The 24714-nt window shown below is 51.2% G+C and overlaps 1 protein-coding gene across 1 annotated transcript in view; it reads left to right on the forward strand.

Annotated features, from left to right (window-relative positions):
- The window catches only part of CD9 (CD9 molecule), a 36056-nt gene that overhangs the window by 7020 nt on the left and 4322 nt on the right, over positions 1-24714 (forward strand). Inside the window, exons 2-4 of the mRNA XM_040234948.1 lie at positions 15581-15683; positions 23651-23748; positions 24528-24602. Of these exons, the coding sequence (XP_040090882.1) occupies positions 15581-15683; positions 23651-23748; positions 24528-24602 (276 nt within the window). The remainder of the gene's footprint in view (positions 1-15580; positions 15684-23650; positions 23749-24527; positions 24603-24714) is intronic.

Here is a 24714-nt window from a genome sequence, read left to right on the forward strand (position 1 = left end):
TTGTTGACCTTTGGATAATAGCCTTTCTGACAGGTGTACCATATCTCACTGTGGTTTTGATTTGCATTTCCCTAACAATTAGGGTGGAGAAGGGCACCCCCTCCAGTACTCTTGCCTGGAAAATCCCACGGACAGAGGAGCCTGGTAGGCTGCAGTCCATGGGGTTGCTAAGAGTCGGACACAACTGAGCGACTTCACTTTCATGCTTTGGAGAAGGAAATGGCAACCCACTCCAGTGTTCTTGCCTGGCGAATCCCAGGGATGGTGAAGCCCGGTGGGCTGCCGACCATGGGGTTGCACAGAGTCGGATACTACTGAAGTGACTTAGCAGCAGCAGCAGCAACAGTTAGTGACTATGAGCATCTTCTCATGTGCCTGTTGGCCATCAGGATGTCTTCTTTGGGAGGTTTGGTGTTTTTAAGAGATAGTTTGCCATAGGGACTTCTCCGGCTGTCCAGTGGTTAAGACTCCTCAGTTCCACTGCAGGGGGCATGGGTTTGATCCCAGGTTGGGGAACAAAGATTCCACATGCCATGGGGGCACAGCCAAAGCATTTGTTTAAAAAGATAGTTTGCTACAGACTGTGTCTCATAGTATTCCTATGTTAAATCCTAAAGTCTAATGCAGTGGTATTTGGAGGCATGGCCTTTGGGGTGATGAGCTCATGAAGACAGTTCCACAGGTCTTCCTCGGACTTTTCCACAGGTCCACGGTACTTTGTTATAACAGCTTGAAAGGACTAAGAGGTAGTTATTTACAGGTCCCAATCGAGAACAACTCTTCCCTTCTAGATGAACAATTGCAGTGTGCCCCTTTGCTTGCACTCCTCATATCCATGTCTCCCACTGATGGGTGGGAAGCCACCCCAGCAGCATGTGCCCTCCAGGGACAGGAAACTGTCCCCCTAAGGCTCTTCCTCCTGCTCACCCTGATGTACTATAAGCACCTTCCTTCTTCAGATGTGGGGCTGTGGATTTCATCCTGTTTCACTATTGTGCTCAAACTTTTTAAAGCCTCCTTTCTACCAGCCTACTTTTCCCCCACTTCAATCACATTGTAGCCCTGATTCCCCAAGACCGGTAACCCTTAAGAGATCAGAAAAGTCATTTCAACTAGGCATTTAGATGCTCTTCCAGTGCTGAGGAGGAACCCTTAGGATAGGGGGCTGTGACATGACCCTCATGTCACAGATGTCGCCCAGGGTCCCATGCCCAGGGCTGTAACACAGGCATCTGCTGGCAGGATGGGCTGTGGGAAAAGGGCAGAGGCTCTGGGTCCCACTGTGGGGCCATGCCTGTAAGGGGTATAAGGACAGTGGGCGGCTACAGCAGTGTCTGCCTGCCAGGCTTGCAACGGTGGCAAAGCTAGGACAAGAAGGAAATGTACTAGGTTACTCTGGAGAATCTGTTTCCCAGAGCAGGGCTGGGTCCACACTCAGTTTCTAGCCAGTTCAGCAAGAGCATGGACAGAGCTTTCCTGCCAGAGGTCAGGAAGAGAAATCAAGCCTCCATCCATAGGGCAGCCGTCCTAGAGAGAGGCCAGGCTCCCATGGCACCTACAGGCCAGGTTGGGTGGCAGGTCCCTTCCTGTCTTGAGAAGGTAGACGCTCTGTTCATACATGGGATCTCTCTTGGGGCCTTTACGGTGAGAAGATGCCACTTTTGAAATAGAATCAGACGTGACTAGGAAGGAGAAAAGACAAAACTGAAAACTTCTGGCCGTGAAATGAACAAAACGGATCAACAAGACTTAGCAACATGAGAATTTAGGCTGTGTAGTCAGACTGTACTGGGTCCATGTTGTAACTCTGATACCTATGTGATCCCAAAACAAGCTACTGAACTTCTGTGCCTGAAGTTTCTCATCTGAAAACTCGAAGTTAATATTACCTACCTGGGGAGTTCATTGAGAAAGTGTAATGACTCAGGGGAAGTGTTTCGGGTGGGACGAGGAACATGGCAGACAGCTTGTCTGATTGCTGGGACTAAAATGAAGGGGGCATCTTCGCAGGCGAATAGGACAGGCACATCTCCCACCACTCAGGGTTGTGTAAGCAAGTGGTAACTGGTTCTACAGATGAAATGAGAACCTGGCTAAAGTATGTCAACAAGAATGTGTGTGTGTGTGATCACCAGGCATCTTAGTGAGGCGTACGCAATGGAAAACACAATGGTATTTTGGAATTTAAAGCCAAACAGCCCCAAAACAATCTCCCACATCAGATGATTTTGGTTAAGATCAGAATGCCTGCTTTCAGCAAAAAATGGATTTATGGGCTGGCTGACGTCTGCTACAAGTCTGGCGAACAGGCAGTGGAAACTTGAAATGAGATTTCTTGTTTAGAAGGGGAAGTTACCTTGGGCAGAGGCCTCCCTCCCGTTCCCTCAGCCCTAAACCACTTAACATCAGCACCTCGTAGGAACTGAAACTTTTCTCCTCTTAGACAGAATAAGGGCTCTGATTTTCTGTTGTTGTTGCTGTTCTTTTCATTTATATGGCTGCACCAGGTTTTAACTGTGGCACATAAAGATCTTTTAGTTTGGCCTGTGAACTCTTAGTTGCAGCATGTGGGATCCAGTTCCCTGACCAAGGATTGAACCTGGGCCCCTTGCACTGGGAACATGGAGTCTTAGCCACTGGACCACCAGGAAAGTCCCAGGGCTCTGGTTTTTTAAAAGTGCTGGCTCAGTCCTCAGAAGGGAGGATTTCTCAAGTCTTGAACTTGTTCAGACATAGTCACTGCCGAATTCCCATAAAGATGTGCTAAGAAAAAACTTTTATAGGTCCTTCATTCTCCACCACACCCCAGAGAGGGGACCAAGCTCCCTTCGTTCCACCAAGGATGAGACAGGCAGTCAAGTAGCTGACCTGTGCCTAGCACATGCTGTGCATACGACACGGAGAGAGCTGTCTGCCAAGGCACTGCGTGTCTGCTCTGCGACGGTGGGCAAGTTACTTTACCACTCTGAGCCTGCTTCCTCATCTCAAGCTGGGATGATGGGAACTACCTTGAAGGGTATAAGGCAGTCCCACCTGCATCCTCGGGTTCAGAAAGGTGTGCATGCGTGGTCAGTCGCTCAGTCCAATTCTTTGTGACTCCATGGACTGTAGCCCGCCAGGCTCCTCTGTCCATGGGCTTCTCCAGGCAAAAACACTGGAGTGGATACTCATTTCCTTCTCCAGGGGATCTTCCTGACCCAGGAGCAGCAGGACCCAACTGTAGGACTCTAGTCTCCCATTGTTCCTCTTCTCCCCTAGAAATACACTCACTGTGCCCCTCCAGGGACTGTTCTCCTGTTAGCAACCTGAACACAATTGCCCAGAAGACACCGGCAGAGCGAGACAGTGGCAGCCCCGGGCTGTAGCTACCTCCCCCTCTTCCGCCCAGGAGGCCCTCAGGTGTTTTAACACCCCAGGAAAGGGAGGCCAAGGGTCCACAGCCAGGCTGAGGCTGTGCTCAGGAACCCTGGGGAAGGTTACTTCTTTAGACTTACATTTTAATTTTGATTTTTTGTTTTTAAAGTGGAATTATCTAGGTGGTGGGGTAGGTGCCATGATCTTCTGAGTGTGTGTGTTAGTCATTAAGTCGTGTCTGACTCTTTGTGACCCCATGGACTGCAGCCCGCCAGGTTCCTCTGTTCATGGGATTCTCCAGGCAAGAATACTGGAATGGGTTGCCATTCCATCCTCCAGGGGATCTTCCTGACCCAGGGATCAAACCTGAGTCTTCCGCATTGCTGGCGAATTCTTTACCATCTGAGCCATCAGGGAAGCATGTTAAGGGCATGAAATAGCCATAAGAAGGGCTTCCCAGTTTCGATCCCTGGGTCAGGAAGATCACCTGGAGGAGAAAACGGCACCCCAACTCCAGTATGCTTGCCTGGTAAATCCCATGGACAGAGGAGCCTGGTGCGCTGCAGTCCATGGGGTCACAAAGAGCCAGACATGACTGGGCGCACGCAGGTGCGTACACACACACACTTGGCCACAGGAAGCAGAAGTCTGCCTGCCCAGGTCCTGGCTTGGGGGAAGCGGGGCAGGGGATAGTTGGATTTTGGTTTTGTTGCTGTTGACAGCACCTCAAGGTGCCACATTGTGTAAAAGAGCAACACAGAGCTGAGCCACAGGGGGCTTTTGTGACCCAAGAGATTATTGCGGGAAGGGAGGAAATAACTTGTTAGAAATGCAGATTCCTGGGGGGAGGGACAGCCAGTGGGTGACTCTTCTTAGGTCTCACTTCCCTTAGGTGGGGAATGAAGGTAATGTGGCAACCTTCCTACAGTAATTCAAGGTGATTGAGAGCAGTAACAGGATATTTAATGTAAAACTCCTATTGTGACATCTTAGCCAGAGCTCAGCTTCTGCAGCCCTCTGTAGTTGCTATTACCTAAGCTGCCTCTCCTTAGAAGTTTTCAGAGGTTGAGGCTGCCCTGAGCTTTCACTTTCAACAGCATCTTATTCCTTCAGTTCTGCCAACCCGCATCCCACGGCATCGCTCAAAGCTGAAATTTTACCATAGGCTTCATCCCTTTCAGAAGGTGAAATAGAGAGATTATCTTTCCATCTGACTACAAAATGCTCATTTCAGAGATTTCCCCAGTTTGGAAAAGGCAGGGGAGGGAGGTACCAGTTGGGGGCTCATCAGGAGGCCTGGTTGGCAGGGGCCCCTCTTGTGGAATCTGTCCCAGAAGAAAATCTGAGGAAGAGTTCACTTCCATACGGGGCTTCTCTGGTGGCCCAGTGGTGAAGAATCCACCTGCCAGTGCAGGAGCCGTGGGTTCAATCCCTGGGTCGGGAAGATCCCCTGGAGAAAGGAATGTCAACCCACTCCAGTATTCTTGGAGAATTCTATGGACAGAGGAGCCTGGCGGGCTACAGTCCATGGGGTCGCCAACTAAACAACAAAGAACAACCCCTTCCATACACAGCGTAGCCTGTCCTAGGGGAGATCACAGGCTGCAGACATTAGGGATGTTTCTGCCAAGGCTGCCCAGTTGGTTTTGGCCTCTCAGGGAGGAGGGTTCACCAGGTGAGTCTGTGGGTGGAGGCATGTGGGGAAGCCAAATGCAGGTACTGACTTGAGCGTTTACTATGACTTCCTCCCTGCTCAGTGGGTTCAAGAGAGTGTTGTCCAGCCAGTATCTATCTTTCTTACCTCTTCCTTCCTGCCTACCTGTCCTACATCCTCCCCCTTACCTATCACCGTGTGGCCACCAAGGTGATCCTCGGGCTCGGGACCCCTGGCTTTCCAGTGCCAGCCGTTTAGCTGTGCGCCCAGGGGAGGCTCAGGCCCCCATTCTGTGACTTTGTGCTTTTTGGCACTGGCATTTCAAAAGCTAGTCTCTGCATTCAGAAGCCCCCCACCCCAGAGAGCTTAACCATGTCCTCCAGTTGTTCGATGTTTAAATGAAAGTCTCAGAGCAGTGGTTCTCAAACTCTAGAGCACAGCAGAATCATCTGGGGGTGCTTGTTAAAACATAGCTTGGTGGAACTTCACTGGTGTTCCAGTGGTTAAGACTGTGCTTCCACTGCTGGGAACTAAGATCCCACATGCCACATGGTGTGGCTAAAAAGACAGCACAGTTTGCTGGGTTTCACCTTAGTTGTTGCACGTAGTCGCTCAGTCGTGTCAACTTTGCAACTCCATGGACTGTGGGCTGTAGCCCGCCAGTCTCCTCTGTCCATGGAATTCTCCAGGCAAGAATACTGGGGTAGGTTGCCGTTCCCTTCTCCAGGGGATCTCTCCAGCTCAGGGACTGAACCTGTGTCTCCTGCATTGCAGGTGGACTCTCTACCACTTGAGCCATCGGGGAAGCCCACCTTACTTGGGTTTCTAATCAAATAAGTCCAGGGTGGGTACAGCAAGTTTGCACATCCAACAAGTTCCTGGGTGAGCTGTTGTCACTATCACTGATTTGGGGACCACACATTGAGAACTGCTGGCCTGGAAAAAAGTCTCCCAGTGGCCTTTGAGGGTACTAGTTTCTGTAGATCCACAGCTCAGCAGAAGCCCCAAGGGAACAAGATGGCCCATGGGATGAACATACGCACGAGGAAGGAGAGAGTGGGGCTCGGTCATTCCCCAAGACTGTGGTCTCTGGTTCTTTCCCATCATCTCTAATAAAACTAAAGTTGGTAATAGGCCCTGGTTGGCCTCTTTCCATTCTGCCATAACTAACAGTTTACTTGTGAATGTTGCAGAAAGCGAGTTATGGCAGTTTTTTGTTTTTTTTTGAATCAGGGTGGAATTTGGTTTCTGCTCTTGTTATCTTGTCTGGCAGACCTGGAGAAGGCAGGACCTCAAGATCTCTGCTGATGCCAAAGGGCTTCGTCCTTCCAGAGATAGCAGCTCGGGGGGAAGTGGGCACCAGGAGAGGGTGAGAGAGGAGGTGGGGATCCAGCTGCTGTTTGCTCCTGTTTGCTCCTGCCGGCAGCGCCCAGCCCAGACTTCTGACCGTGAATCAGCCCATCCAGCCCATCGAGGCTTGGCAAGCCGCCCTGAGCCCGGGTTGCCATGGAGATGGGTGAGGCCGGAGCCCACAGGCCTAGGTGGCCCGACTGGTTTTTAAAGGCCTCGTGAACACCGAGCCGCTTATCTGCACTCCCAGGGCTTCCATCAGGCATGGGCGGTGGGGCCGCTTGCATCCTCTTGTTAGCCTCTTGTGGCTCCCTGGGCGCCTCGGGCAGCTATGCCAAGGTCTCCCAAGCCCAGTAAGTTAACAAAAAAATTGCAGGGCTGATACAGATCTTATCCAAGGAGGAAAGTCAAGAGGTCAAATCCCCTTCCTCTCTGTGATCTGCCCCTTTAATAACTGCTTTCTGCAGAGTGACTTCACTCTCGGACGGAAGCAGCCTGGATCCCAGGAAGGACAAAGGCCTCCACTCTCAGCCAACCGTCTCCCTGACCCTCCCCATCCCACCTCTCTCCGGACTATTCCAGCTGGTCCCTGTGGAGTTCTGGGGAGCATGTCCCCACCCACCACACTCAGACTCACAGGAGACAGACCCCCTCTGTCCTCAGTTGCCCTGTGCCCACCTAGCCACCTTCTCAGATCAGGGAAGGACACACCGCTGAGGTCATACATTTCCCCACTATTGTCTTCGTGTCATTTTCAAGGTTTATTTAAAAAAAGAAAAACTCCTTATTTTGTATTGACGTATAGCCAATTAACAGCATTGGGATAGTTTCAGGTGAATAGCCAAAGATCTCAGCCATACATATACATGTATCCATTCTCCCCCAGACTCCCATCCCATCCAGGCTGCCACATAACTCTGGGCAGAGTTCCCTGTGCTATTCAGTAGGTCCTTGCTGGTGATCCATTTTAAATAAGCAGTGTGCACATGTCCATCCTAAACTCCCTAACTCTCCCTTCTCCCCATCCTTCCCCCCGACTCCGGCAACCATAAGTTCATTATCTGAGTCTGTGAGTCTCTTTCTGTTTGTAATCATTTGTATGCTATTTCTCCTTCTCTGTCTGACTTACTTCACTCAGTATGACAGTCTCCAGGTCCATCCATGTTGCTGCATGTTGCAAATGGCATTTCATCCTTTTAAAGACTGAGTAATGTTCCGTTGTGTATATAGGCACTACCTCTTTATCCATTCTTCTGTCGATGGACATTTATTATTGTTGTCATCATTGTTTTCCCCACAGAGTCTAGCTAGCTCTAGAACTCACAGTTTTCAGAGTGTTTTACGTGCATCACTGCATTTAATCTTCACCTTCAACCTGGGTCAAAGGCAAGAAGGTATCAAAGTCCTTTTTTACACGTGGGAGCTCTGAGGTTCAGAGACGCTAAGGAAAGGGCTGAATGTCACACAGCTCCTTGGAGGCAGCGCCAGAATCAGATCCCAAGGCCATGCCGCCACGTGTGCAGCCCTTCTCAGCAGAGGTGTGCATTGTCCTGGCAGCACCCAGACGCCCCGGGGTGGAGCTGCAGCAGGGGCTTGCTTAGAGCTCCACCAGGTGCCTCTGACATCGCCCCGTGGCTGGCAGTGGCCTGCAAGTGACAGGGACAGAGCCAGGGCCCCTGCTTCTTGCCCTTTTCTGTCCCACCACCTGTCCCCTCACTGAAAAGTCTGCCGCATCCCTTAGGGACCACAGGCTCACCAAAGTCACCAGATAGTCAGGGCTTCATAGGATGGTGGGATGAAGGAAAGAAAGCCCTGCCTTCTCCCCCACCTGCTCGTCACCACTGTCACCTCCAGCCACTCCCAGGATGGCAGGTGGGACCCCTGCCGTCTGTGGTCGGCCCAGAGATCTGGCTCATGAAGAATGATCTGCCCTGCACCCCCCCGGGCTAGGACTGCTGGGTGGAGAAAGAGTCATGAGTATTTTGCCCTTTAAAAAAGAGCTCCCATGTGACCAGGGGCTTCCCTGGTGGTCCAGTGGCTAAGATCTTGCACTCCCGAGGCAGCGGGGGACCAGGTACCATCCCTGGTCAGGGAACTAGATTCCTCGGGCCACAACTAAAGATCTTGCATGCCACAAAGGAGATCGAAGGGCCCTCGTCCCGCAGCTTAAGACCCGGTGCAGCCAAAGAAATTTTTTTTTTTTAATGTGTGACTGGTCAGCTCATATTACAGGAAACAGAGGGGACCATGTGGAGAGAAGGTGGAGCTGAGACCACCCAGTGTGTTGGCTGGAGTGGGGGGTTGTCCCATGGGGAGACATGGTTCCTTCCACCTGAGGGATGGGGTGCAAGGCCGCATACACGCATTTACGCACATGCATGCACATACACACACATATGAAATCTCTTCTTCAGTCAGCTAGCTTCTCTTCTCTTCCTCACATCCCATCTCTCAGACTTCAGGTGTTCCTGTTGGTGGGTTGAGCCTCTGATCACCCACCCTTCCTCAGGCTCTGGCTGGAAGCAAGCAGTCTTGCAGACTTGGCAGCGGGTCCAGGGCAGCCAGGAGCCTCTGAGCAACGCTGCGTTTGGATTTGTTTTCAGTTCCCCCCTTGGAACTGGAGATTTGGGGGTCTGGCACTGTCCCTTTGGGGGTGACTCGCTGAGATCCCCATCGCCGCGTGGGCATCTTGGATGCCTGGTGCTTTGGGGTGTGGCTCTCATGTCCCTGAGGGGAGACCTGGCACACACCCCCAGAGACCGGGGCACCTGTGTGCTCAGCAAGGATCGGAGTGTCTAGCTGGACCTCCCTGGATGCTGAGGACAGCGGGGCATGGCCTTTTTATGAAAAACTCTCATTTTCCAAAAGACCTGATGTGGATATGCTCCTAAATCTCATTGTATACCCTTATGACTCTTTCTCGGTGTTTCTTCTGGGCAAGTAGTTGCTCTTTGTAGTTTCTGACTCTTGCTGTGAGATGAGTCCGGATGACAAGCCAGTGGGAAAGGAAGCTTGTCCAAGGGAAGAGAACCCAGTAGAGGAAATTCTGGTGGGCCTCAGAGATTCTCTTTTTAATATTTATTTGTTCATTTCTTCTATTTATTTATTTAGCCAAGCCAGGTCTTATTTGCAGCACACGAGATCTCTGATCTTAGTTGTGATATGTGGGATCTAGTTCCCTGACCAGGGATTGAACCCTGGCCCCCTGCATTGGGAGCACGGAGTCCTAGCCACTGGACCACCAAGGAAGTCCCAGAGATTCTCTTTCACTGAAGTTGTCCTTCACTTGTTGTTCAGTCACTACGTCATGTCCAACTCTTTGGGACCCCATGAACTGCAGCACACCAGGCTTCCCTGTCCTTCACTGTCTCCCAAAGTTTCCTCAAACTCATGTCCATTGACTCAGTGATGCCATCCAACCATCTCATCCTCTGTCACCCCCTTCTCCTCCTGCCTTCAAGCTTTTCCAGCATCAAGGTCTTTTCCAATGAGTTGGCTCTTGGCGTCAAGCAGCCAAAGTGTTAGACCTTCAGCTTCAGCATCAGTCCTTCCAATGAGTATTGAAGGTTGATTTGCTTTATCACTGACTGGTTTGATCTCTTTGCTGTCCAAGGGACTCTCAAGAGTCTTCTCTATCACCACAGTTTGAAAGCATCAATTCTTTGGTGCTCAGCCCTCACTCACTGAATAATGATTTACCAAGGACTGTTTGGTCCCAAGTGTGGATGGGACAGGGGTAAGAAGTCACCCTGCCCTCCAGGAAAGTGTGGACAGAAAGGGAGGGGGCAAGGATGCTGGGGAGACCAGTGTGAAGTAGGGGTCATATTTCCTGAGGTGTGGACATCTTGGTGGGGAAGCAGCTGGCCTGGATGACCAGGGCAGCTGTCCAGGAGGAAGGGCTTGCTTGAGCGATTCCATCTAAGGAACAGAAGAGGAGGCAGCGGCAGGGTTCCACAGTGTCACCGCTCAGAGATCAAAACGTGTGAGGACGGAGTAGAAGCCTTCACACTTGGTGATGACCCAAGCCGTCTGATCCTTTCAACAGCCACCATCCTGCGTGAAGGACAGGGGTCAGAGGAGGGCAGGGGGCCTTACAGGGACTCAGTGAGTGAGGACTCAGAGATGGTTTAGCTACAAACTCGGGGGTTAAAGCACAGAGCAGCCGGGAGGAGCAGTGTGGCTGGAGGAAGAGAGGGCTTGTTTTCTGATGGGTTTTTTTAGGACAGACAAACCTTCCTCTGTGTGTTGGCAGAAAGTGAAACAGCGGCTGAGACAGGCAGCAGAGGCAGGAAAGGGGTGGAAAGGGGTGGATTAATGGAGCAGGTTCTTGAAGGAGACAGGAAGTTTTGAAAGAGAGGCCCCAACACACACACACACACAGACACACACACACACACACACACACACGGTTTTACAACAGCTTTTGATCTACAGAAAAGTTGCAAAGATACTACAGAAAGTTCCCTTGTACTCCCCACCACGCCATTCACAGTGCATATTCCCAGGGTACAGTCGTCACAGCGCAGCAGCCAGCATTGCTATATTACCCTTAATTAAGCGAGGCTTCCTCGGATTTCACCTGTTTTCCAGTCCTGTCACCTCTCTGCCCCAGAATCCCACCCGAGGTGCCAGGTGGCGGGTGTACAGTCTCCCCTGTCTCCTGTGGTCTGGGACAGTGTCTGCCTGTCCTCTTTGTCCTCCTTTTTCGTGACCCTGACAGTTTTGAGACGTTCTAGTCAAGTACTTTGTTAAGTTTGTCCCGTTTCTCTCCTGGCCCGTCCTCTAAGAAGATAGTGAACATTCTTGAAGAAATAAAGAAATCGCCAATAAAGTGATGGGAAAAATTATACTCTTGCCCCAGTCTATCAAATGTGTAGGACTGTTTCTGGCCTAAAGGGAGAGTCTGTCCCGTGGGCTTTTGTTAGAGGTGACTGGGGCCTGGGGCTGGGAGTGGAAGGGCTGTACTTTCTACTTCCATCCCTGCCAGACAGGTTTGGGGATGGCAGGCAGGCTGCTGCTGTCTTTCCAAGACGCTGTGAGCAGGGAATTGTCAGCATCCAGCATCCATGCGCTCGAGTCCTGCCGTGACGGGTGAGAGGCAAGACTGCAGCTGTAGCATCGGCGTGGTTGACATTCCTGCCATGTGCCGTGCATTAACCCAGGAGGAAACCGTCAATTTCTTGCCCCACCCCCACCTCAGACCCCTATGTCCTTATTTTATGGAGTCCTTCGTAACTGGCTGACACCCTTTTAATTGAAGTATTGTTGACTTTCAATGTTGTGTCAGTTTCTGCTGTATAGCAAAGGGACTCGGTCATGCAGATATATACCTATTATTTTTCATATTCTTTACCATTATGGTTTATTACAGGATATTGAATATAGTTCCCTGTGCTATTCAGTAAGATCTGTTGTTTACATATTTTATATAGATAGTACTGTGTAAATGTTAATCCCAAACTCCTAACTTGTATCTTTTTTTAGATTGCACATATACGTGACATCATGTGGTGTTTGTCTTTCTCTTTCTGACTTACTCTAGCTTGATAATTTCTGGATCCATCCATGTTGCTTCAAAGAGCATCATTCCATTCTTTTTTGTGCCTGAGTAATATTCCATTGTCTGTGTGTACCACATCTTCTTTATCCATTCACCTGTTGCTGGACACTTAGTTGTCTTGCTTGGTATTGTAAACAGTGCCGCGATGAACCTTGGGGTAACACTTTTTAAAACAGTAAACTTCTTTTTGGTTCTTGCTGGTCATTCCCATTTGGTTTCTCCTAGGACTCAGATAGCTAGGGGTGAAAGCCAGGTCGGGGGCTAGCGGACCCTCTGTGCACAGCAGAAAGTGGGCCCTCTTGAGAGTGCTCTGAGCTCTCTGGATAGCACTATCTGCACACCCAAGGAGGCTACTATTAAGTGGTATCATGGCCCTGTACTGTGCTTAGTTGCTCAGTCATGTCCGACTCTTTGTGACCCCATGAACTGTAGCCTGCCAGGCTCCTCTGTCTATGGAGATTCTCCAGGCAAGAATACTGGAGTGGATTGCCGTGCCCTCCTCCAGGAAATCCTCCCAACCCAGGGATCAAACCCAGGTCTCCCACATTGCAGCCGGATTCTTTACCAATTGAGCCACCAGGAAAGCCCATCGTGGATGGCCCTGTGACCTCCAGCCAGTTCAAGCTGTTTCTCCAACAGCACTACAGAAAGCAAAGTGGTTGTTTGGCAGCATCCCCTCAAGCCAGTTAGCTCAGCAATTCAATCAAAGCAGACAGCAGGGCTCATTTGTCTGTGATTTTGGTGAACATATATACAATGGAATAATACTCAGCCATTAAAAAAGAGAGTGGAAACTGAGCCTCTCAGTCCTGCCCCTGACTTCCTTGCCTCCTGGAAGGCTGAGCCTTCTTCCTCGCTCATGGTGAGTCTTTAAGCATCAGAAACTGAGATCTATTACTGCTTTTTCCACTTCTGTAGAACCAATCTCTTTTCCTCCCTCTTGATGTTAGGTTTGGGGTGGGGTCCAAATATGGGGGGACCCAGTCTGTCTCCTTGTGTCTGGGCTTGTCCTTGGCCAGGTTGGGACCTTCTGGGTCCAGTTCTCATCTTGCCACCTGTGCATGTGTCCTTGAAATTACAGAATGGGAGTTTTATTTGTGTGTCATTACCCATGCATGAAATCATTCCCCAAGAGACCCAGCTCCTGCCCTGTGAAGCTTCTGGACAGAGTGTAGCCATCACCGTCTTTTGCAGCTTAGTTCTTTCAAATGGGATTGTTTTTATTTTGTGTGTTTGTGCTGACTCATTTAAGAATTTTCCCGGCAGAATAAGGAAGGGGTAGATGAGTAAATTTATCCCCAGGGAGAATGACTGGAGGATAATTCTTGGATAAGAGCAGGCAACCTAGAGCAGAAAGGATGGGAAAGGACAGGCCTCTCAGGCCCAGGTGTTCTCAGCGATATCCCTGCCAGGATGAGGGCAAGAGGAGATACGAAGGTCAGGGTTTGTTCTCAGTGCTAACCACTGTCTAGGACTACCTGCAAATGCGTTCAAAACTCCAGCTTCCAGGCTTTTCAGGTTAATGCTTTCACGTCCCAAAAGAAGCCAGTGGCCTTCCATTTTCCAGGGGCCTGATTGGGCCTCCTTCTGTTGGGAGTGGAGAAGGGGAAAGTCTTACCTTCTTTCTTGTAACTCCAAGATCCCTAAATAGGTAGGCCAGGGTCTTGGGCCTTAGTCCCCGGCACATGGACATTTTCTATCTGGGCTCCTGTTCTGGGCAGTCCTGAGAGTTGGGAGAACCCAGACTGAGTCAGAGGATCTGGGCTCACTACTCCTGTTTGCCAGATGGGAGAACCAAAGAGATAGAATTCTAGGGAATTCCAGACCCTCACTGTGGACACTGCTCTGGGTATAGACAAGGTTTTCTACTACAGTCTGAAGTCTTGGGTCACCCCTCCCACTATAGCCATCTCCATGCTCCACCAAACATACCGAAATGCTACCAAGTCAAGTTGAAAAGGAGAGAAGCAAAGAGAGAGAAAAGAAGCCTCTCTACACCACAGGCTGTCCTGGCCCCTGGAGCAGAGAACCCAGCTCCCTGAGTAGGGCTCTGACACAGGGCGCCTGTCTCTGTTGAAGAGGGTGGGCCAGTAAAACCTGGGGCTGGGTGTTGGCCCCAAGCCCACACGCCCTCATCCAGCCGGCCACCACCCACAGCCTGTGAGTCACCCAGGCAAGCCCTGGTACAGGCCAGCAGTGGGGAGGGGAGCTCAGTCGGCTGGGGGGCTGGGCAGGGAGCCTCCTCCTGGCACTTCAGCAGTGCCTGAGGCCAGGATTGATGCCTCAGGCTTTCCTTATTGAGGAAGTCTGCCCTTTCAAGTCTAGTGTCTCAACTTGCCCACCTCTGAAATGGGCACGTGCATGCTTAGTCACGTCCAGCTCTTTGTGACCCCATGGACTGTAGCCCACCAGGCTCCTCTGTCCATGGAATTTTCCAGGCAAGAACACCTGAGTGGGTTGCCATTTCCTACTGCAGGGAGCTTTTCACTAAACTGTAGGATCAAACGATCTCTTGAAGGCTTCTTGTCTAATGTTTATGAGGATCATTCATAATGATGTGTCCGGCAAACCCTAGAGTTGGGTGGGTCAGGTTGTGAGGCTTCCCTGTGTGAACAGGGAGGAACCAGATATGGCGGAGGGCTGGGTGACATGGCTCAGGAGTCAAGCTGCCTTTGGGTGATTTTTTTTTTTATTGTATGGTATGTGTACAGAAGAGGGCAGAAAACAGTAAAGAGTAATTGTGAGGTGAATATCTGGACCACCACCACTCAAGGCAAAGCTAGAACATCACCAGAGCTTTAGACCCATCCACGCCACCCCCTCCACTGCTGTTCCTTCATCAGAAACCCCCGCTCCCTGTTGACCACCACTCACTTGACTTTACAATCGTCACTTTCTTCTTTTTCTGAGTTACACGCACCCCTAAATAGTCATTTTTTTCTTTTTTTAAAATTATTATTATTTTTTTTAATTTTACAATATTGTATTGGTTTTGCCACACATCAACATGAATCCGCCATGGGTGTACACGTGTTCCCAATCCCGAACCCCCCCTCCCACCTCCCTAAATAGTCATTTTTAACTGTATGGAATCCTACTGTGTGTATTTGGTGCTTTTTGCTTCTTCTGTGTTTTGGGTTTTTAATATGTATGTATTTATTGTTGGCTGTGTCAGGTCTTAGTTGCAGGATGTGGGATCTTTGTTGTCCCACTTGGGGTCCAGAGCTCATAGGCTCTTTGTCATTGGTAGGCTCTGTAGTTGTGGTGCGTGCGCTTAGTTGCCCAGAGGCACATGGGATCTTAGTTCCCCGACAAGACATCAAACCTGTGTCCCCTGCATTGGAACCATTGGACTGCCAGGGAAGTCCCTGCTTCTTTTGTTTAACACGGTGAGATGCACTCGTAGTATCACAGCTGGTTTGGGTTCACTGCTGTATAATATTCTCCCCACACAATAACCATCCCTGTACTGCTGGTAGATAACTGTTTATTTCCCACTGGTTGTTATTTTTAGCAAATGATATGATTCCCTGTCCCCACCCTGGCCTGGCTGCTGCTGCTGCCAGGTGCCTGGCGAGGGGCAGAGGCCAAGGGCGGCTCCCCTGGGATACCACCATGACCCCTGCAGCCAGGCTCACACCGACGTCCTGTGTGTCTTGCAGCTTGCCGGGATCGCCGTCCTTTCCGTTGGACTATGGCTCCGATTCGACTCGCAGACCAAGAGCATCTTCGAGCAAGAAACTAATGATTCCAGCTTCTACACAGGTGAGTGGGGGACCTTGCTGTTCCCTCCATCCAGCATCAGAGAGAGAGTCCCGTGTTGATCCAGGGATTTGGGCAGGGGAGGACTTTGGATCCGGCCTGCATTGCCAGTTGGTTCACTTGCAGCCCTGCTTTTGTGTAGCTGCGCCCATGAATTTGCATTTGACTGATGTGGTTTCTTTTTCCAAGCTGACGGAGCCTGGCACTTGGACCATTCTCTGATGTGAAATTGGCTCTGCCAGAGCTGCTGCCACTCCCAGAGGGCTACAGAGCTTCTGTTCTTGTCCCTGGATTTCTCTCTAAATTTCATGTCTGAGAAGGTTCATTCATCTCCTTCATTTAGAAAACTTGGTCCTGGGGACCCACGGTGCCAGGAGAAGCAGAGGGAACATCTCACGGTTCAGACAGGGACTCAAGAGGCCCAAGGTCCTGCCTCCTGGATAACTGTCAGATTAATGTGAGAGACTAGAAGAGGCACCAGCTTTTCCGACCCCCTGCACTGGGGCACAGGCTATGCATGTTAAGTCTTACTTGTTTTCTAAAGTGCTTTGGCTTCAGGGCAAAGGCGTCCAGTTGGAACATGAATAGATTTAGCAGGTTTCTTTCTGCACATAGGTCCTTTGGCATCTTCCTCTGGCACCGTTCTGTCACTTTCACTGGCAGTTTGCTGCATAAGCGTCTCTCACAGGAGCGGGAGAGCCCTGGCCTGTCCACGGCAGTTCCCCGGTTTCTGAGTTGCCTCACAGAACCCGAAGCTTTCCCCTCGCCTGGCTGGGGGATAGGAAACAAACACTTCATTTGCGAGAAACAAAAGCAGCCCCTATTTTAGGAGGATACTGTCATGTCATCAGTCTCAAAGTGTAAGTTTGGTCACTTCCTTTCCACCCACCAAAGGAGTTATTTTTAAAATAAAAAGGCAGAGCAAGCAGTCTAAAGAGCGTTATCACCCGGACCTTCGGGAAGAACATGGTGGCGGGAGGCCCCTGACCCCCACCCGCCTCCCAGCGCCAGCCTTGATCTGATGGCCCAGCAGGCGCCCGGTTTCCCTCCTTTCTTGGCTTTTTGTTGGTGGTGTTAGTTGGGTTTTTTAGGGCGTGCCTCCCTATTGTCAGAAAGAAAATAAGAGAAGAAAAAACACAACATGTGTTTTTTAAAAAAACTACACACACAGAGTTTTTGAAAGCAGATTTCCATAGCACCCTGACTTGTTTTAGCAACAGCAGGGTTTTTTGGTAAGTTTTTTGGTGGCTGTGGCAGGCCTGGAATGCCACCCCTTGAGCTGGGGCAGTGGGGCTACAGAGTGGGGGGAGTGATGAGGGCAGGTCTTGAGGTCTCCATGTCATGTCACAACAGGGAGCTGAGGACCCTCTGGCAGGGAGAGCAGGTCTTGGGACAGACATTTGCAAGCAGTTGGCAATGACCCAGAGAGCCCCCTGCCCCCCAACCCCACCCCCATGCTCTGCAGGTGCCTGGCTCACACCATCATGGCCAACAATTGTTTCTGTCTTGTTATCTAGGACTCTGGCTTGTTTTGTGTATATTTTGGGGGGGGGGGGGTTGTATAGTTGATTTACAATGTTGCATTAGTTTCAGTTCAGTCACTCAGTCGTGTCCGACTCTTTGCAACCCCATGAACCACAGCACACCAGGCCTCCCTGTCTATCACCAACTCCAGGAGTCCACCCAAACCCATGTCCATTGAGTTGGTGATGCCATCCAACCATCTCATCCTCTGTCGTCCCCTTCTCCTGCCCTCAATCTTTACCAGCATCAGGGTCTTTTCCAATGAGTCAGCTCTTCACATCAGGTGGAGTTTCAGCTTCAACATCAGTCCTTCCAATGAACACCCAGGACTGATCTCCTTTAGGATGGACTGGTTGGATCTCCTTGCAGTCCAAGGGACTCTCAAGAGTCTTCTCCAACACCACAGTTCAAAAGCATCAATTCTTCAGCGCTTAAAAAGCAGAGACATTACTTTGCCAACAAAGGTCCGTCTAGTCAAGGCTATGGTTTTTCCAGTGGTCATGTATGGATGTAAGAGTTGGACTATAAAGAAAGCTGAGCACCGAAGAATTGATTAGTTTCAGGGGTATAGCAAAGTGATATATGTATATCAGTTACATATATACATATATCTGCTCTTTTTTTAAAAACTTTTTAACTGTTTTTTCTTTTTAAGTTGATATTTTTTTCCTGCCTGCGACGCTTGCAGGATCTTTGTTCCCCAACCCAGAATTGAACTGGGGCCTTCCTCAGTGAAAGTATAGAGTCCTAACCACTGGACCACCAGAGAAGTCCCCCTCTGGGCCTTTTGAGTTCACCCCAAACTGTGCTCAGGAGACAGATCCCCCCAGCATTAGCAGCCCAGCAGATGCCAGGTAGAAAAGTCAGGCAGGTGGTAGGACAGTGCCAAGCATACAGCTGGAGGGGCCAGGCCTGTCTCTGGGTACCTCCTGGGACTTACGTCCCCCAGGTTATTGCAGGGCCCTTCTGATGGCCCGTGGTCCTAGCTGAAATGACCAGGAGCTGGTCTAAAGGCACGTCCAAGAAAGACACAGTTGTTCTCACTCGGGGGCCAGCGGCCACTGTCCCCTGAGCTCTGATGGACAAATACGAACTTTCTGCACTGGATTCTCTTCTGGGCAAGGGCTCAGGTCTAAAGACTTCATTCTGCTGGCAGAAGCCTGGGACCTGGAGGGGATACAAGTGACATCACATAGAACACAGTCAGCAACTGACCACCCGGGTCTGCCCGGGCCCTGTACTTCACTGAGCGCTATGGGCAGCTGAACAATTGTCATCTCCGGGCAAATGGCCAAGGAGGCTCCATTCTCTGTGTCCCCTTCCCCCTCAGGCTGTGATGTCAGCCTTTGCCTTGAGCCGCAGCCCCTCTCCCAGCCTAGAGCACCAGCCCCTCCCAGCCACTCTTCCTGACATCATGGGGTGACTGTCCTTGCACTGGGGCACAGACTCTCTGCAGGGCAACCCTCAGGCCGGCCTGGCCACAGAACTCACCCTTCAGGAAACCCGAGGGACCCAGGGATGTCTTTTCTCCAGCAGAGTCACAGTGTTCAAAGTTGAGAAAGAATGCAGAAGGAGGCTGAGAAGCGAGAGAAGAGCCTGCCACATTCAAAGCAGTCTCTAGTGGATCCAGAATAACTGACGGCCTTATATGGGCCTGATCTCCGTGCAGGCCCTGGAGATCAGCCTGTCAGCAGGACCTGTAATCCCCGCTGCAGATAAATTTGGCAATGGCTTTTTCTTGGTCCCAGGCCAGCTGCCCTTCTTAACTCCTTGGTGTCCCTTGCAGAACCAGAATCACCGAATGAAGGCATCTGGGGCGCTCTAACCAGAGGCTTGGCATGTCCACCCCACAAGGACTGTCCCCAAGATGGGATGAGCTGGCTTCCCCAGTCCAGTTCATGGTCTGGGGTGGTTTGTTTTGTCAATCTGGACCTGGTTTCCCCATCCTGACACCGGCAGGGCCTATACACACACCTCTCCAGGCAGAGAGCTTCCTGCTTGACAACCGGAGTTCACTGTGGCCTCCTGAATGGGGCCCATTGGTGGGATGAAGAGGGATGAAGGGAGAGCCACTGGGGACCTGACTTAGGGTTCCTTGGAACCCCCGCTTGAATAATTGGAAATGATAAAGTGTCCTGGGTCTTCCCTGGTAGCTCAGTTGGTAAAGAATCCACCTGCAATGCAGGAGACCTAGGTTTGATCCCTGGGTGGGGACGATCCCCTGGAGAAGGGAATGGCAACACACTCCAGTATTCTTGCCTTGGGAAATCCCATGGACAGAGGAGCCTGGTGGGCTACAGTCCATGGGGTCACAGAGAGTCACATATGACTGAATAAACACATGCACACTCGAGCATGCTCACACACACACACACACACACAGTGTTCTCAGCAGGTGGAGGCCGGAGGCTCTGCCCAGTGTTGTCCTGCACACAAACAGGTGTGCTGAGTGCTGTTTTCATGATGGGGTTGGAGTGATGACAGGAGGCTGATTGTCCCCTCCCTTCCCTAGGCCGAGAGCCCCAGTAAACAGGTGAAAAGAGAAGGTTCTTGTCTAAAGGACACCCTGGCAGATGCTACTGCTTCATGAGAAGCTTTATTTTTATTTTTTAATTTTTTTTTGTACTAGGTCTATGTCAGCCTGAAATAAGCAGAATAAACAGCCCTTAAGCAAATGAATACAGTAATCCTAGAGAAGGCTCTGTGACAAATAACTTTTTCCATGAGTCAGACCGAAGGCTAACATCCACTTGCTTTATAAAGGGGAATGCTTTGTCATTTATCACCGGCAGCCTCTGCTAACAAGCTCTGGGTGCAGACTAGAAGGAGCCTGTCCAAAGGGGAAGCCCCAGATGGCCTTTTGGAGCAGCAGCCTTGGCCTGCAGTGGATCAAGGGCTTCAGGGCGTGCTGCTCACAGCTGAGCCCCCCTGTGGCTTGATGTTGTGTGTGCTCAGTTGTGTCCTTTGCGACCCCATGGAGTATAGCCCGCCAGGCAGGCTCCTCTCTTCATGGGATTTTCCAGGCAAGAATACTGGAGTGGGTTGCCATGTCCTCCTCCAGGGCATCTTCCTGACCCAGGGATCGAACCTGGGTCTCCAGCATTGCAGGTGGATTCCTTACCACTGAGCCACTAGGGAAGCCCCCCAGGTGGTGCTAGTGGTAAAGAATCCACCTGCCAATGCAGGAGACCCAAAAGATGTGAGCCTCCACTGAGCCTCTGTGGCCTGATGGCCGTTGCCAAAACCCCCATAGATAGCTACCAGAGAACTGCTCCTCTTCATCCCCACCCAGAGAGGGTAAAGCTGAGCACCTGAGTTCTGCAAACTGTCTGAGCGAGATTGAAAACCGAGACTCTTGGTCCTAAAATCTTTGCTGAGCCCAGGAATGAATATTTAATATTAACTGTCAGGCCCATTAGGGAAATGTTCTCTCTGCATGGGAAATGATTTTGCCTTTAGTGGCTCTCTGAGGCCACCGATCCAGCACCCTATCTTCTACCAGGGTCACCCGGGCTTGTGGACTGGGAGCTGGACAGAAAGAAAATTGTCTGATCATCCCCACTCAACTCTTATTTTATGGGCTTGTAAATCCTTTTGATCTCTTTAATTTTTGTTGTTCAGTCGCTAAGTCACTTTTTGCAACTCAGTGAACTCCAGCATGCCAGGCTCCTCTGTTCTCCACCATCTCCAAGAGTTTGCTCATATTCATGTCCAGTGAGTCGATGATGCCATCCAACCATCTCATCCTCCTCCTGCCTTCAATCTTTCCCAGGATCAGGGTCTTTTCCGACGAATCTACTCTTTTCATCAGGTGGCCAAAGGACTGGAGCTTCAACTTCAGCATCAGTCCTTCCAATGAATATTCAGGGTTGATTTCCTTTAGGATTGACTAGTTTGAACTCTTAATATGCCCTATTTACTCAGCCCCTGCAGTGGAACTCAAATGGGTGACCTCATCCTTCGTTGTCATGCCCTGATGCAGAGAGAGGAGGCGATGGGGAGAGACAGGGGCCCAGTTTACTGCCCCCGCTTGCTGGGGTCCACACCTTGGAGTCCAGGCCCAAAAGCACTGCCGTTTCTCCCTCGGCCCCTGTGTGTGGGCGGGGCGGTCCAGCCTGTGGGCCCACGGAGTGGAGGACTAGAAGGGTGGACTTGAGTTGAGGACAAGCTGCATTTGTCCCCTTGCCCAGTCTGGCTGGACGTGCACGGGAACAATACCCATATTCATCAGGGTCTGCCAGCCAGCCCACGTGACCTGACATTACAACAGATGTGGGGGGACGAGCCGAGGACAAACGCTCCCTTGTGTGCGCTCCGCGCTGTGCTGCCGGTGAGCCTCAGCTGCGGGCCTGCTGCGTGGTTTGCTGGCTGCACGGTTCCGGCTGAGTGGAGGGCACAGATGGGGGCAGTGAAATCACTGTGACACCTGCCGGCGGGAGAGGGTTCTCATCGCCCCATCCTGTTGTGTATTGTGGGGAGCATCCCTGCTTCAGGGCAGTCTCCCTGGTCCCAGGGAGAGGACAGCAGGGACGCCTGTGAAAATCACCCTGACAGTCATGATTACTCACGATTGTCGTCCATCCTTCCTGTTGTTAAGATTGACAGTTGTTGATTGTACATCTTTTGTTGCTGTTGTTTAGTCACTCAGTTGTGTCTGACCCTTCTGCAACCGCGTGGACTGTAGCCCTCCAGGCCCCTCTGTCCATGGGGATGCTCCAGGCAAGAATACTGGAGTGGGTTGCCATTCCCTTCTCCCGGGGATCTTCCTGACCCAGGTCTCTTGCGTTGCAGGCAGATTCTTTACTGTCTGAGCCACCAGGGAAGCCCTGACTGTATATCATCCATACCTTAATAAAAATATACCGATTTTTAAAGCTTAAGTTAGAAAAATAAACAGTAGCTAGCACTCGTGTGCGCTTGGAACACATCCCCTGATCCTCAAGGCAGTCCTGGAGGCAGGCATTTTTCTCACCCCTGGATTGCAGATGGAAAGCTGTTGCACTGACAGTGAAGTGGATTTCCCTGGGTCATAGAGCCGGTTTTCAAAGCCAGGCATTTGGTCTTCAGAACTGATCTTCTCACATGTGACAGTCGCCCCTCCCAGGAGTGGACAGAACATGCCTGCCTGCAAGCTGGGGAGGCCTGGGACATTTTTGCCAGTTTTCCCGTGGGGCCATGGGGGATGGAGGAGGGAGCTGGGTTAAGAGGATGGTCACTGCAAGACAGCTGTGCTTCTCAAGAAGATAACTGCATGCTGGGCCTCTCTGGGTGTTCCCTGGGGGGAGTATGGAATGACTAGGGCCAAGCCTGTGTTCCCCGTTCCAGGCCAGAGTTGTAGAACTCACAGCCTCTCAACCACCCTTCTCCATCAGACACCCAACTGAGTGTTTACAAACCATGTCATTCAACCTCCCTTTACCAAAGAGGATCCTTTGGATGCTTAAACTACGGTGACTGAATTGCAGCTGTAAGATCCCATTGGTGTGCTAGAAGGCATCTTTTGAAATTTCCTAGCAACCAACCGGAAAAGGCGATGGCACCCCACTCTTGCCTGGAAAATCCCATGAACGGAGGAGCCTGGTGGGCTGCAGCCCATGGGGTCACTAAGAGTCGGCTATGACTGAGCAACTTCACTTTCACTTTTCACTTTCATGCATTGGAGAAGGAAATGGCAACCCACTCCAGTGTTCTTGCCTGGAGAATCCCAGGGACGGGGAAGCCTGGTAGGCTTCTTTGGGGTCACAGAGTCGGACATGACTGAAGCGACTTAGCAGCAGCAGCAGCAGCAGCAACCAACTTCTCGTTTTACTTGTAAGGAAATTGAGACTCAGGGAGGGAAAGTGTCTTACCCAAGATCACACAGCAGTTAGAAGCAGAGTTGGGACTGAAGCAGGGTTCTCTTGCCCTTGGATGCTGTTAACTGCACGTGCCTGGCTCCCACCTGCCGTCAGGCATCCCCTCTGGGAATCTGGTTGAGCTGCCCTCCCAGAGCATGGTTGTCTGTGTGTGCACAGCCCCTTCCTAATGAAGGCTTGCTCTGACAGCCTCTTCCGTCAGGTAAAGAGGTCAGCGGGATGCTTGTCAAAGTCCCCGGGAAGTTAGTCCCCCTAGTTCGGAGGGTCTAATTTAGCAGGAGTGGATCCATCCCAACTGGAAACAGCTGATCAACTGGACCAGTCTGTCCTGAGTAAAATATTGGAGGTCCCGTGGATGTTCCCTGTCCTGGGTCGGGGGGGGGCAGTGGGCACCTTGCTGGAGGGCTGAGGGTCAAGTGGGAGAGGGGGCTTGATGGGCAGGTCACAGAGGCAGGAGAAGACTTGCCCACAGAGGTGGAGGAGGCTGATTGGGAGATGGAGCTTGGATGCAGGCCAGTGAGGATGTGGGAGAGGAAGCGGGGGGATCAAGAAGCAACTGGGCCTCCCCCTAACCCTGCCCTGTCCCCCCAGGAGTGTATATTCTGATCGGAGCCGGTGCACTCATGATGGTGGTGGGCTTCCTGGGCTGCTGCGGAGCCGTGCAGGAGTCCCAGTGCATGCTGGGATTGGTGAGTGTCCCCTGTGTGCCCACTGCCCCTGGCCTCCCAGGTGCCCCTCCCAGGATCCTGTAGACCAGCGGGTGGGGCGGGGTGGGGCGGGTCCCCAGGGCCCTATCCCCACACGTCTCCTGCCCTCTGTGGTAACACGCTAGGGCCTCTTCCTTCCTGAAGCCACTGTCTTGTCACTTCCCTTGGGCAACTAAATGCCAGGATTTTGTTTATCTCTTTTTCAATGCCCATGTTTGCCTGAATCCACAGATGCCTTCACCTCCTCTTCTTGTTTCAAAGTTGTGTTATAGTTCTCCTCAAACTCCAGAGTGTATTCACTTCCTTCTTTCCTCACATCTCTGGGTTTTGTGAGCGTGTGAGGTTTTTTTTTTTTAATCACCGCCTCTTCATTAACACCTTTGGAAATACCAGTTCTGACCCGGAAACTAATCCCGTCACCTTAAAAGCAAAGACTCAAGCCACGTGGCAGAGCAGTCCTGCGTTCCCTTATTCTCCTGCTCTCCCCAACGGCACCCCTCCCCAACCCCAAGTCTCTTGCTTTGTGAGAAAAAAAAAAAAAACAAATACTAGTCTGGGGTCTCTGATGCTTTCCCCCTGTGGCTTTTCCCTGCTCCTGGCCTTGGCCAAGCGCTGGCAGCTCTGAACCTCCTCCTGCCCCTTCCAGGCATCCCTTCCAGCCCTCGATGCCAGGTCCCCAGAAGCCTGGTCTCCAAAATGCCCTCTGCTTGTTTCAGCCAGCTGGCTGGGCCTGCGCCTAACTCCAGCCCTTTCTCTTCCAGTTCTTCAGCTTTCTCTTGGTGATATTTGCCATTGAAGTAGCTGCAGCCATCTGGGGATATTCCCACAAGGAGGAGGTAGGTTTTCCCTTAAGACCTCTTAGGAGTCGGGGTCGTAGGGGTGATGGCGGCAGAAAGGTATCCTGGCTGGTCACTTGGGTCACCCTTAAGCCATCAAACGTGCCTCTAA

The sequence above is a fragment of the Oryx dammah genome, unplaced genomic scaffold (assembly GCF_014754425.2).
Source record: "Oryx dammah isolate SB20612 unplaced genomic scaffold, SCBI_Odam_1.1 HiC_scaffold_29, whole genome shotgun sequence".
Classification (NCBI taxonomy): domain Eukaryota; kingdom Metazoa; phylum Chordata; class Mammalia; order Artiodactyla; family Bovidae; genus Oryx; species Oryx dammah.